The 13,389-nt window shown below is 44.3% G+C and overlaps 1 protein-coding gene across 2 annotated transcripts in view; it reads right to left on the bottom strand.

Moving 5' to 3' along the window:
• PAK5 (p21 (RAC1) activated kinase 5) overlaps window positions 1-13,389 on the bottom strand; it is a 288,992-nt gene that overhangs the window by 32,459 nt on the left and 243,144 nt on the right. For both annotated transcript variants that reach the window (XM_045981897.1, XM_045981898.1), the window contains exon 4: window positions 7,922-8,707. In XM_045981897.1, coding sequence (XP_045837853.1) covers window positions 7,922-8,707 — 786 coding nt within the window. The remainder of the gene's footprint in view (window positions 1-7,921; window positions 8,708-13,389) is intronic.

Below are 13,389 nucleotides of genomic sequence, written 5' to 3'. Positions count from 1 at the left end.
TTTTCGTTGTTTAGCATACCATACCAAAGCATGCTTTAAGAATGTGCTTTTTCAAGTCAAGTCAAACCCCATCAAAAAATAATGGCACAAAACAAACAAAAGGCTCTATGATCTGGGAATAAATAATCCAGGGCTAACGACTCAGCTGGACTACCCTTCCACAATGGGCACCAAGTCCCCGAGGACAGGGTCAGACACAGGCTTGCGATGTATCAAAATTATAAATAATTATAGCAATGAATTCACTTAATCAATCAATTTCACCAGTGGTGCGCAGGGGTGGACGGGGCATAAAACTCCACATAGCTATCAATTGCTCCGATTACAGCTGGCTGTCAGCCAGAATTCCCCTGATCCATGTTCGTTAAATGCACATTAATCTGAATTTGGCAGTGTAATCAAGGACCTAACTGAACTGTGAAATTGAATTCTGCAGTAGAACATCATTTGACCATTTTATGCCAAGGCTGGGGGAAAAAAAAAGATTTGGTTGGGGGGAGGGCGAGGGAAAGAAAAGGAAAAAAAAAGATCCTGCCGCAACATCTATTTGTCACGGTGGCCTTCAGTACTGGTGACAGGGAGGCTGTGGCGAGATCACGCTGGGCTGGCAGGGGTGGGGGAGGGGCACGGTGAGCATGTGTCCGTACCAGAAGGATGGGGGCCACAGAATGCTCCGTGAAAGATGGCGAGTCTTCCCTTCCACTGCCCACAGAGCGACAAGGGATGGGAGGCGGCTGCTGGCAGCTGCTTGAGCGTGGTGCTCCAATCCACCTTTTCTGAGTACAATAAAGCAGAGACTGCTCAGCTCAAAGAGGAAAAAAGCCAGACCCCGTGTTGTTTGCTGTACATAAATCAAACGTGGGATAAAAGTGAATCACAGGCCCCTATTATCTGAACAGGGAAAGGACATCTTAAATTGTCCTTACTTGACTCTAAGGGAAATAAATGAGGACTAGCCTCGGCTTTGGGAAAGGAAAAGGGCTGCCTATAAGACTTCCAGAGAGAATCTGCAACTAGCTTTCTCTGCAGGGACGTTTTAGAGACTGGCAATTAGGGGAAAGGGATTCATTCAGTCCTGTGTCTTGAATATGTATTTACTATCCTGTGTCCCTCTGGCTGTGTCTTGCTGTGCAGATTCTCCCTGCCCTGAGCAGGACTGCCACTGAGGGGGGCTGTTCCCCGCCTGCCCTCAGGTGGGGGCACATTGCCGCATCCTCCTGGAACAGTGGCTGCTACTCCTGCTGGAGGCAAGGCTTCAATGCATGCCCGTCCACGGTCAGTCTCCTCCGAATTACTTATTTTCATTTACACAATGGAGTGGCCCCGTTTCACCGATAACAAAGGGACACAACGCACACTAGGAGCTGTCATTCGATTTTGGTTAAGAAAGGCAAGGAGTACGGGCTGTCACTGCCAGGGAACAGTGGTCATGAGCCGGACCTCTGGGGACCTAAAGAATCAGGGGTCTGCTTAAGGTTCTAATGCGGGGGACTTGAGCTGGACCTTCGGGGACCTAAAGAATCAGGTGTTTGCTTAAGATTCTAATGCGGGGGACTTGAAAGTAGCTTAAGTTCTGGATAGTCAGACGCTGGCCGGATTTCCAAATTGCATGTAGCAGAGAGCCATTCACCGTGTTTAGTGTCTGGCAAGGAACTCTCCCAAACCGTGACATTGGGTTCCTAGTTAGGCATGTAGGAACTTACACCTTGTGACGTGAAGTTGGAAGAGTTGTGCCTTTCTTTGCCTTACAGAATATACAGCAAAAGGACGCTGAGAGAGTCTGGACACGTGGCTTATGACCTGTACATGTACGCAAAGCCTAGTTAAAGAAATGAATAGGTCTGTGCTCAGTCAGCAGGCTCAAGTGTACAGGTCTCTTCCTCTACCTCTGGACTGGTATGTCCAATTAGCACCCCGCCCCCCTCCCACACACACACACTTGTTGCTCCAAACTCAAAGAACACATCTTCTGTTCAAGAGCAGACGACTCAGACCTGAGATCTGCCCCCTGCCTGCAGCAGCGGGGGTGGGGAGGGGCGGAGTGTGTACCTCGGGGGACCGGCTGCCTGCTGCGGAATATGGTTCAAGTACATCAGGGCTTCTAAGACAGCCGGGACAGATACTGCCAGGTCAGATTAATTTAATTTTCATTTGGTAATGGAAAACTCACTCACAGTGATAAAACACAATTTACTTTGAGCCACGAGAATATTCTCAGGAAGATTTGTCCATTCATACGCAAAGGCCCCGTGAAGCCTGACGGATGGACAAGTCTTCGAGATGTTCTGAATCACTTCGTTGGATGTTTTCAGGTTTTATGAACCTTAATGAATATCCTGTAAGAGCCTATATGTAAAGAAAAAAATCGAAATAATACCCACAGTTCATAGTTCTATTAAGTGATTAGCACCTCTCTCTCCCTCTCCTCCCCCCAACCTCTGATTTTTGCTGCAGCCCATAAGATTTCACAAGCATCGCCATCTTGTGACCCATCGGGCCCTACAGGATCTCAGCAAGAGTTCAGCTGGGATAAGGAACTGCAGTTTTGTCCCTGGACCTTGGCTGAATCTGGGTGTGCAAGTGCTACAGAGAACAGTGAGTCCTTCAATTACTGGTGCAGGAAGACGGAGCACACTGCCTCAGCTGCTTTTTCCTTCCAGGGAAAGCAGAGTGACAGCTAAGCAGTGAAAAGAACCATTGCACTGGTGACCCCAAAGGAAAGATCTGGGGAATCATGCCAATTTTTCTTACCCTCTATCTTTGCTCAGATCCCTTTAATATGTCATCTGTTTGGGCTGTGCTGGGATGCAGCACGGGTCACTTGGCTGCCCGGGATACAGGAGATGGTAGGGGTAACATGGAGGGGTTGGTTGGCAAGAACTTCATCGAAATGACAGATCTCTGTAGAGTTATGGATGACGCTTCTTGCTTGAATGCTGCTGGATACTCTGCTCTCTCTTAACATCTGGGAAGTCTGAGAATTTCACGCCCATTCTAGAGGGTAGAGCAAGCAGTAGGGTGGTGGGATTGGGGTCCTCAGGCTAGCTCAGACACTGAGGCGTGATGGGGCCTTGAGGAAATCACACAGCCGCTCTGGCCTTCTGTGACCCGCATCGCTGAGGTGAGGACGGCAGAACTTATTAGTCTACACAGAATGGCTGTGAGGTCAAAGTCACATGGAACTTGCTCTCATATGTTGAGAATATGTAAAAGGTTCCATGGCTGATGTTAGCAGATGTGGGGACATGTTTTCCAACCAGAGATATGTCGGGGAATCGGGGCTAACCCTGAGCGTCTGCTGTGTGAGGACTCCTTTACATTTACTCATCTTTTTTCATCCATAGAAGAAGGTCAAAGTAGTTATGGAAACACTCTACAGAGGAGGGAACTGAGGCACATACAAGATCCTACAGCCAGTAAGTGTGTGAATCCAGGGAACTGGATTCTAGAACTTGTGCTCTTAATATCTTCTGTAATGGGTGAGAACATCTGGTTGTCATTCAGAAAACAGAATAAGACCATCAGTCAAGGTAGAGTGAATGCGTATGAGTGTCTCAGGGATCTTCACTCTTACTGCCTCCTTTTGGCCTGTGGTCCTAGCTTTTCACACGGTCTGGGTGAGGTTAAGGAGCTTCTCAGAGGATTCCCACTCACCGAGAACAGAGAGAATCAAGCACATTCCCCATGTGCCCCAAAACTGTCTGTGACTCATCACCCATTCCTCACCAGCGAGATGAGGGCTGCCTGTGGTGTGCACACCTGAGCCCCGAGGCCTCATACCCATCTTTCTGGTCCTCAGTTTTCTTCTGGGGAAATAGGAATGTTCTGGAATATATAGACTGTGCAGTCAGATGGACCTAATTTTGGGTCCTGACTCAGCTGTCTGCCTATAAAGAGCTAGCCTCTGAGTCTCAGCTTTCTCACTGTAAAAGGGAGATGATCTTGAAGTCTTCCAGCACTGCCGTGAGGGCTAAATCGCATAGTGCTTACAAAATGCTTAGCTCGGTGCCTGGAGCACAGTAACCCTCAGCTTCATGTCACAGCTGTCCCCTGTCCACACGCTAGACCTACAGATTCATGTGTCGACTGTGTGCATTCATAATTAGACTACTGCTAATTATTAACTTATTTAACCCTCACACAAGGTGATTATTCCCATTTTACAGACAGAGGAGTGGAGTTTAAGCCATTTACTCACCCAGGTTTAAGCCGGGGGTAGTTTATCTCTAGGACCTACACCCTTGAATGCCCAAAAGTACTTGCAAAATGGTTAGCTATGGAACAGTGATTCTCAGCTGGGGCCAGCTTTGCTCCCTGCTGCCCCATAGGTCATTTGACGGTGTCTGGAAATAGTCTGGATGTCACAGGAAGGGATGCTACTGGCACGCAGGGACAGAAGACTGGGGCGCTGCTTACCCTCCTCCAGTGCACAGGGCGGCCACCTACAAGACAGAACCATCAGGCCCAGCATGTCCACAGTCTGGAGGCCAAGAAATCCCGTGATTGAGTGGGACAGGACAACACTTCCCAAGGGAGCTTCATGGCTGCAGGTATTTAAAGGAGTTTGCAAGGTGAGGTGAATGCAAAGGCTATTCCTGGGCCACTGGGGATGTGTCCAATGTCTGGCGAGGGGGTTGAGCCTGGAGAGCTGGATGCCAGCTCAGCAATGAGCTCGGATGACTGACTGGGCTGTTTCTGAGCCCCTCTGAGCCCCCGGATTCCTCAGAGGTGCAAAGCAGGCAAGAGTTCCTGCCTTCCAGGACGGCGAGGCTCAACAAGGCAACATGTGTGTCTGGCACGCAGTAAGTGCTTAGTGAGCTGGCAGAACTGTGATTACTCGGGGGACGGGAGCAGCGTCGGGGGGGCTTCTCGGGGCTGGAGCCAGAGCAAGGGACGGATTGCTGGGTCAGCACCAATACACTCGAGCTGGCGGCCGCCTGCTCCCTGGAGAATGGGGGAATGAGCAGAATCAGATGCCTGGTGACACTGTCTCTAGCCAGTTTCCTTCCCTGTGAAGCAGACTTGTCTGCAGGGGATGGTGGAAAGCTTTCTCTCCCCACATCAGGCTGTTTTTATAGTTGTGTGGTGTGGATGGATTTTTTTTTTTTGGCCTCATTTGTCGCCCGAGGTTTTATTTGCCCAGCCCTAGTCCCAGACATTCAGAAGTAGGGAGACAGACGATACCTACAGGTTTATAACATCCTTGATTCCTGTCTTGTCAACAGGAAAATCAAGTAGGTCGGCAGCCCTGGAGGAGTTTTTTCTATGGGTTAACGGTATTTTCTTCACCACTAGGCCAAAATATAAAACTGGTGTCTGTCTGTCTGTCTCTTTCTCACTTACGCATACCCCTTCCTCCTCATTTTTGCTCTGTCTGGAGACCCACACAAACTGCAGGCTTTCATGTATTATCTGAGATGTGAACATGACCCACCAGCCTCTAGGACTTTCCATGAGGCACAGCCAAATTACCTCAGTCGTGATCTCTATTTCTTCCCTCAACAGAAAATCCAAATGTGATTGGTAGATTTTTAAGAGTACAGCTCTAAAGTCACAGGCACCTAAGTCTTTTTAGAGAGATGTTATATTTTAAATCAAGTAAACATTTTAATTACTAACATGCCTCCCACCTCCTACCCTCCCACTAATTCTGCTTGTGGTTTTCTCATGGGTCTCCTGTGAAATGGAACAGCAGCTTTTATCTTTGGAGCCCTTGATTATGAGGGCTGAAAAACTCTTGGTAGAAGTTCCCAAGGGCTAGTATGTTATTTTTTTCCTAAGCCACAAGAGTTTCTGCTTTGTTTCTGCTTTACGTATTTTTTTTCTGAGCCATAATAGTTTCCTGCATTGTTTCTGGGATTAACAAAACTAGATTTCAGAGTAGATCTCCTTTGCCTTATATTTGGAAGTCTGTAGGAAGAGGGATCTAGCAAGGAATGAATCAAATTATCCCCTCCCTCCGTCCTCTTCCTATTCCTTTACTTAGCCTAGAGTTCTAGTGGTCACTGGGGCCTCTCATGGGTTTTATTGGCAAATGCAATTGAGCCCCTTAAATAACATATGTCCACATAAAGGGAAAAATGCAGGACTAGGAGAAAGACCAGACCTGGATTTCATCCTTGTTTTGCAACCAACTAACTATGAAAACTTAAGCATGCTACACGACTTCCCTGCCTTTGTTTCTCCTACTGTGAGATGTGTGGTCAGGGGTTGTGGGAGGGGTGGTGGTGGTGGTCCTATTAAATCCCAAATGCCTTTAGGGATTAGGCTAATGGGGAAAATGAATGAAGTGGGCTGGACAGGGCCTGTCCCCTCTAATGGGGAGTCTTTTTCTCTAGCCAATTCCATTCCCAGTGCTAGGTGAAAATGCGGGCCCAGGGGTATCAAATCATCCTCCCACCCTTTTTTTAAGAGAAGCCTAAAACCCAGAAGTTGAAGATTTTAAGTGAAATATCTTGATTTATCAGAAGTTGGGAATGACTATTTGGTGGATAAAATAGATCAATGGACCAAATATGGCCTCAGGGCTGAAACGTTATTTCCTCTGAACAGAACTTCCTCTATGATCTTGACCTAAGCAGCTTCCTACCACGAGTGCTCAAATATGTCACACACACAAAAAAGTCATATTTGATCCTAACTAGCCATAGCAATCCTGATAAAGGAGAACAAAGCTTCCTGATTTCAAACTATATTACAGAGCTATAGAGATCAAAATAGGATGGTACTGGCAAAAAAAAAAAAGCAGACTCATAGATCAAGAGAACACATTAGAGTCCAGAAATAAACCTGTATATACATAGTCAATTTTTGACAAAGGAGCTGAGAATATACAAATGCAGAAAGGATAGTCTTTTCAGTATACGGTGCTGTGAAAATTGGACAGCTACAGGTAAAAGAAGGAAACTGGACCCCTGTCTTACACACATACAAAAATTAACTCAAAATGCATTGAAGACTTGATTGTAAGACCTGAAACCATAAATTCTTAGAAGGAAAATAGGAGGTAAATTCCTTGGCATTGGTCTTGGCAATGATTTTTCATCTTTGATGCCAAAAGGCAATAATAGCAAAAGAAAACAAGTGGGACTAACTACATCAAAATAAAAAGTTTCTGTCCAGCAAAGGGCAAGATCAGCAAAATGAAAAGGCACCGATGGGATGGGAGACAATATCTGCAAACCACATGTCTGGTAAGGGGTTAAAAAATATATAAGGAACTCATACAACTCAATAGCAAAAACAAAAACCAAAAAACAAACCAAATAACCCAATCAAAAAATGGACAAAGAACTTAAAAACACATTTTTCTAGGGATGATATACAAATGGTCAACAGGTACATGGAAAGGTTCTAGACATGACTCACCATCAGAGAAAAATCGAAACCACAATAAGCTGTCACCCATACCTGTTCGAACAGTTAGTATACTAAAATTTAACTTTAAAATGGACTTTATTAAAAACTCACCATGTAATCCTGACTTTTTTTTTCCTTTTCAACAGATTCTTATAAACTTTGCCAGAATGCAGGAACCACTGTATTCCTCCATCTAATGGCTTACAATCATATGCTCCTTAACAGAAGTCCTCTTAACAGAGGACTTTGTATAATATGAGCACCCAATATTTATAGTAGTGTATCAGGATAGCTTTCAAATAAAAAAAATTTTTTTTTTTTTTTTTTTGCCTTTTAATCAGAAACCCTGTAGGAGATCTCCAAAGACTTTGATTTTAATGAATAAATGTGCCTTGCCTTATATCCTCTGCCCTTGGGGCTTGCGGATGGAAATCAGGTAGGGTTTCGATATGGATTCTCACTTAAAAGGCAAACCATCACATTAGAATCTGACTATGTGAGAAGGTCACACTAGCACCGCATTTGTGGGGTGCCTGCTCATGGGAGGGAAGAAGAACTTTACCTTTGGAATGCACATTGTGGGCTCGGACAAGCGAGGGTAGGTGTAGGAGTTGTATGAGTGTCCTTGGGGGTGGGTTTTAAATGCACTTCCTCCGAAGGGCATCATGGGTTCCTGGAGCCCTGAGCCTGACCTGGACCTCTGCCGCATGGTGGGCTGAGGGCTGGTCTGATGCAGGTAGGACGACTTTGGCCTCCTATCATAGTCATCCAGGCTGGGTCCCCACTCGCTTTCGCTGAACGCCAGGCTCTCCTTGGAGCACCCACTGGTCCCCGCAGTTCTAGAAGGCGTGAACTGGAATGGGTAATCTAGAGGGGAGCTGCTTGAGGCTCTCTGGTACTCCCACTTGAGGTCGCCGTATTCACTTGGTTTGCTCAGCGAGTCCAAGTGTGCGTGATAATCGAGGGGAAATCTGGCGAGATCGGATTTCCAAGGCTTCATCTCAGGATAGTGGGCCTCCCCGTGTTTGGTCTTGGTGACATGCCCATTTTGCTTGGCCATGTGGCTGCTCTTGTAAAATGGATCCAGGTCGTCGCCATAAAGACTCTTTTCTCGATACTTCTCGGTTGTGTAGTCAGCAGTGGTATCAGATTCGCTGGAATACTGTGAGAAGGTGATGAAACCATTTTCTTCCCGATGGCCTTGACCATGGCTGGAGGCTCCCTGGTCTGGGGTAGGTGGGCTTTCCTTCCTTAGGGAGTTGGAGCGAGTCACGGAGATGTTGTCAAAGTCCTCTAGCAGGCCGTTGATGGAGGTTTCCTTGCACGGTTTAGTTCCTCTAACGATTGTCTGGGAACAGTAAAGGGAATGCCAGTTAAAGAAAACGTTTCATGCTTTCAAACTGATGCTGGAATCCCACCCCTACTCCATCTAATTTAAACCACAGAGGAAAAATGACCCCAGGGAATCCCCTAAAAAGTGATAATAAACAAAAATTGTTGACTGATTTCAGTGGTGAAATAAGTCACATATTCTTAATTGCAAATGATCTTAAGCTGCAAATTTTCTTTTACCTCACTTGATTGAGAGATCAATTAAACATCAAAAAGCCATTTAGAAGACTGTATAAGACTATATAAGCAATTATTGTCTTATTTACCAGTTTAGGGGAAACCTCCTCCCCACCCCATCCCTTCCTTAAATAATAAACCCTAACCACCTAACAATAAGCTGATTATAATTTTAAGTCTATAATTCATAAGAAAAATTATATTTAATATTTTTACATTCATTATTCAGATTATTTGCAAAACCAGAAAACACTGTCACGTGAGTATTAATACACCCAGAAATGGGCACACATTTTTTTTTTAAGCTTTTTATGGAAGACATGAAAATTGAAGTTACCAGATTTTAAGGAGGAGGAAGGCCCTTTCTGAACTGTAAGTAAGGAACAGCATGAAGGTGACTTGGGAGATTTCATTTGTGATCACATGCGATATTCTCATTAATCATCTAACTGTAATGCCTCCTAGCACCACACTTCGGTATCATCACCACTGACGTCCGGACGGCTTAGTAACTGACGCAATCTTACTTGAAATCTTAGTGACAAACTGCCAGGCCCAAATGTTCCCTTTACCGAACGTAAATAACACCGGAATACCAGGAACAGAAAGAAATCACAAACCATTTACAGAGCCAGTCAGCTGTGCCTTCACAATGACAAGGTTTGCCGCAAAAGACGGCGGGGGTGGATCAAAGAACAAAGAACAAAGTGTGACTTCAGTCTTCCAGGATTTTCAGAGAAAAATACCTTTGAGCATGTAGCAAAGGAGTTCAAAAATCATCTCAGCAGAAGAGAGGGTTTCAAACTAGAGGGAAAAGTCAAAGTTATAAAGCAGATGCTTTCTAAGATCAGTGTTTCTCAAAGTCTCCAGGATGAAAGCCAAGGTTTTGTTTTTTTTCCAACCAATCAGTCCAGGACTAAGACTTTTGGTCTATACTCCTCTTTTAAATAAACTTTTATTTTATTTTTATTTTTTTAAAGATTTTATTTATTTATTTTACAGAGAGAGCACAGCAAGAGAGGGAATACAGCAGAGGGAGTGGGAGAGGGAGAAGCAGACCTCCCGTGGAGCAGGGAGCCTGATGTGGGACTCAACCCCAGGACTCTGGGATCATGACCTGAGCCACCCAGGCACCCCTTAAATAAACTCTTAATTCTGGAATGGTTTTAGATTAACAGAGGTTGCAAAGAGAATATACAGAATATACTCATATATCCCTTACTGTACTTATAACATCTTACACTGTTATTAACTAAACATGAGCTCCTTTCCTAGTGTTCCAGGGTCCCATCCAGGATATGATGTGTCATGTCTCCTTAGTCTCTCTGGCCTGTGACAGTTTCTCAGATTTTCCTTGTTTCTGAGGACCTTGCCAGTTTCAAGGAAGAGTGGTCAGGGGCTCCACAGATTATCCCTCCACCAGGAATGTCTGATATTTTCCCCATGGTTAAACTGAGTTTATTGGTTGGGGCGGAGATCATGGAGTGAGGTACCAATTTGATCACATCATATCCATTGTGCCTATCATCAACGTGGCTTATCACTGATAATGGTGGCCTTGGCCATCTGGAACAGGTAGTGTTTGCCAGGTTTCCACATGTAGAGTTACAGTCCCCTCCCTTCCCTGCTTTCCAAACCATACCCTTGGAAGTAAACCACTCTCCCTCCTTGAGTTGGATATCTACAAAACATATGTGGAATTCTTCTGCACAGGAGACTTGCATATTCTACTTATTTAGTCAATTATTCAGTTGTGTCAGTATGGATAGAAATCATGGATATTTGCTTTTTTCTTTGGATTATAACCCTAAACTATGTTTTGTTCTGTTGCTCTAATTATTCCAGCTTTACTTATTAAGAGTTATTTCAGACTGGCTGCTCTGTCCCTTTCACAAACCCCCATCTTATTTTTTGAGCCCTTCCTTACCTTTTGGCTCTACAAGATGCTCTGAGTTCATCTTGTCAGTTCCCTGCCCTTACCCTAGAATCCACCATTTATCCAAGAGGCCTGGTTCCTTGAACTGGATAATGACACTAGAAACTCGTATCTGGCTGCTGGGTGTGCTCACTGCTACTGGGATGACACTGCTTCCAGGCCGTCTCGGTGAGCACAGCCAGGCAATCCGTGGATATATACACACTTCCCCCAGTAGGCAGAGAAATTTCTAAACCTATCTGTCCATCTGTAACTCTATTAAGCTAAACAAGCTAAACATGAATTCTTACTGTTGTCTCTGAATCTCATCTAGAGATTCATTCTAGCTTTCTCTCTTATTTGTCGGTGAAAATCCTGAATCTTCATCTGCCATTCTTTTGGATATTCAATCCCAGTGTATAGATGTAGCCATTTCAGAATTATGACCCCACACCACCATGGGAAACACTGTTGACTGCGAGGGTATAGTGTTTAGTATGGGCTTTGGGCTTAAAGCTTCCATTCAAAGAAAGCCTTTTTCTCCAAAGTTACTTAGGTAACACCCTCTTCAATGACACTGTAACAGTTACATTCTTCGTCCACAGTTTGTATTCCATCCTGAGATCCTCTTGATCTCCTGGTTGGCTTAAAAAATTACTCTTTGTGCTGGAAAGTTCTGTGGGTATTGATAAATAAACGGGAAGCATCATGTATCACTACTATAGGGTCATACAGATTAGTTCTACACCTGCCCCCTCAAATTCTCCTAAGCTTCCCCTGGTGAGACACCACCTCCTCCCCAAACCTTTGGTATACTGCTAATCTGTCTTCCACCCTTATAGTTCTATCTTTCCCGAATATCATATGAAGGGAATCAAACAATCTGGAGCCTTTTGGTCTGGCTTCTTTAATTTACTATAATGCATTTAAGGTCAACCCACGTTGTTCTGTGAATTAATAGTCAATTTTAACCTATTCTTCTTTAAAATCACTGAATAGTATTCCATTATATGGCGTGTTATGATTGTTTGTGGGGGCGGTGTATCAACGGATTGTCCAAAGAGGTGATGTTTTGTGTGAGCATCCCCCAGAGAGAAAAAGAACCAGGTATCATATATACTTCAGGACCTCTTCTCAGGGCAACAACATCTACGCCCACCACAACAGATGAACTTGGGAGAAGCAATACCTTTCACAGGGAAGGGTGAGCAGAGGGAAGAGGAAAGGAAGAAATGGACATCTTTTGAGGCACTGAGTACGAATGCTAGAAACTCACCCTCAAAACTCTCAAGTCTATCTGAGCAGCTTCCAACTGCATCTCAGGTGTATCTTACCCACTTATCATTTCTCTTTCTATTTGCTCAGGGTGTTCTTCAAACTCTCCTAGACATAGGTACTGTCACTTTCTGTGGATTTAACAACTGCCTCCTCTCTTCTTCAATAATGCTTTGTACAAATTTTTTTAAAAAGACTTATTTATTTATTTGAGAGAGGGTGAGTGAGCAAGTGTGTGAGGGAGGTTAGGGGCAAAGGGAGGGGGAGAGAGACAATCCTAAGCAGAGTTCCTGCTGAGCAAGGAGTCCAATGCAGGGCTCGATCCCACGACCTCTACATCATGACCTTAGTCAAAATCGAGTTGGGTGCTCACCTGACTGAGCTACCCAGGTACCCCATGTTTTGTACACATTTTTAAGAATATGGTATCAATTTGTTTATATCACAGTAGACCAACTAAAAGTCTTTTTAGCCAGCATTCTGGACAGAGATTGTACACTTGCACATCCCTATTCTAACAACACCTGGCAGATTACTCATTGAAATGTTCTCAGGGATTCATGATCTTCCCCCAAAGTAGCTTCCCAGTATTTCTAATCCCGGGCATTCATACTGACTGATACGCCATGTGAATAATGACTATCAGGTATGCCAAGGCCTTTAAGTACCTTCTCAATTATTGGACCTGCTTGGATAATTCTTTAACCAAAATATTATCCAGACTTTCTCTGAACTTGACAAATAATCGTTAACTATATTGCAATTTTTCATGTTCAATGTAATCTTTGGGTCTATATCCCAGAAAAAAAATCACTTCTCTAAATTCTATCCATCTTAAACAATATTAATCTTTCTTGTCTGCTTCCATCCTCCCTATCTCTGAATACATGAAATATTCAGCTCTTGGACGACAGAATCACTTCTAACATTTTAGTGCTGGAAAAAATCTAGAGATCATTGAGGCCTCCTCCTTTCTTTCCTGAGTAACACTGAAACTCAGAGCTGACTTTACCCACTGACATATAACAGACCTGGGATTCAAACCCAAATCCTCTCTTTTCCAGTCTAGTGTCCTCTCTCTCTCAAAGTACAGCTGACACGTGATGAATGTTGCATTACTTCGTTAGTCTAACTCTCTTTCTGAGATACTCTTCCAACTCTTTTGAGCTAAACAAAATAGCACCAGTTGGCAATGTAAACGCTTAGGGTGTGACATCATGATCCATCAAAAGTGGGTCAATAAAATACATATTTTCTACTGTTCACTCCAT

Source organism: Meles meles, chromosome 16, assembly GCF_922984935.1.
Source record: "Meles meles chromosome 16, mMelMel3.1 paternal haplotype, whole genome shotgun sequence".
Lineage (NCBI taxonomy): Eukaryota > Metazoa > Chordata > Mammalia > Carnivora > Mustelidae > Meles > Meles meles.
The sequence above is the reverse complement of the archived record's forward strand: the minus strand, read 5'-3'. Positions and strand labels throughout refer to the sequence as shown.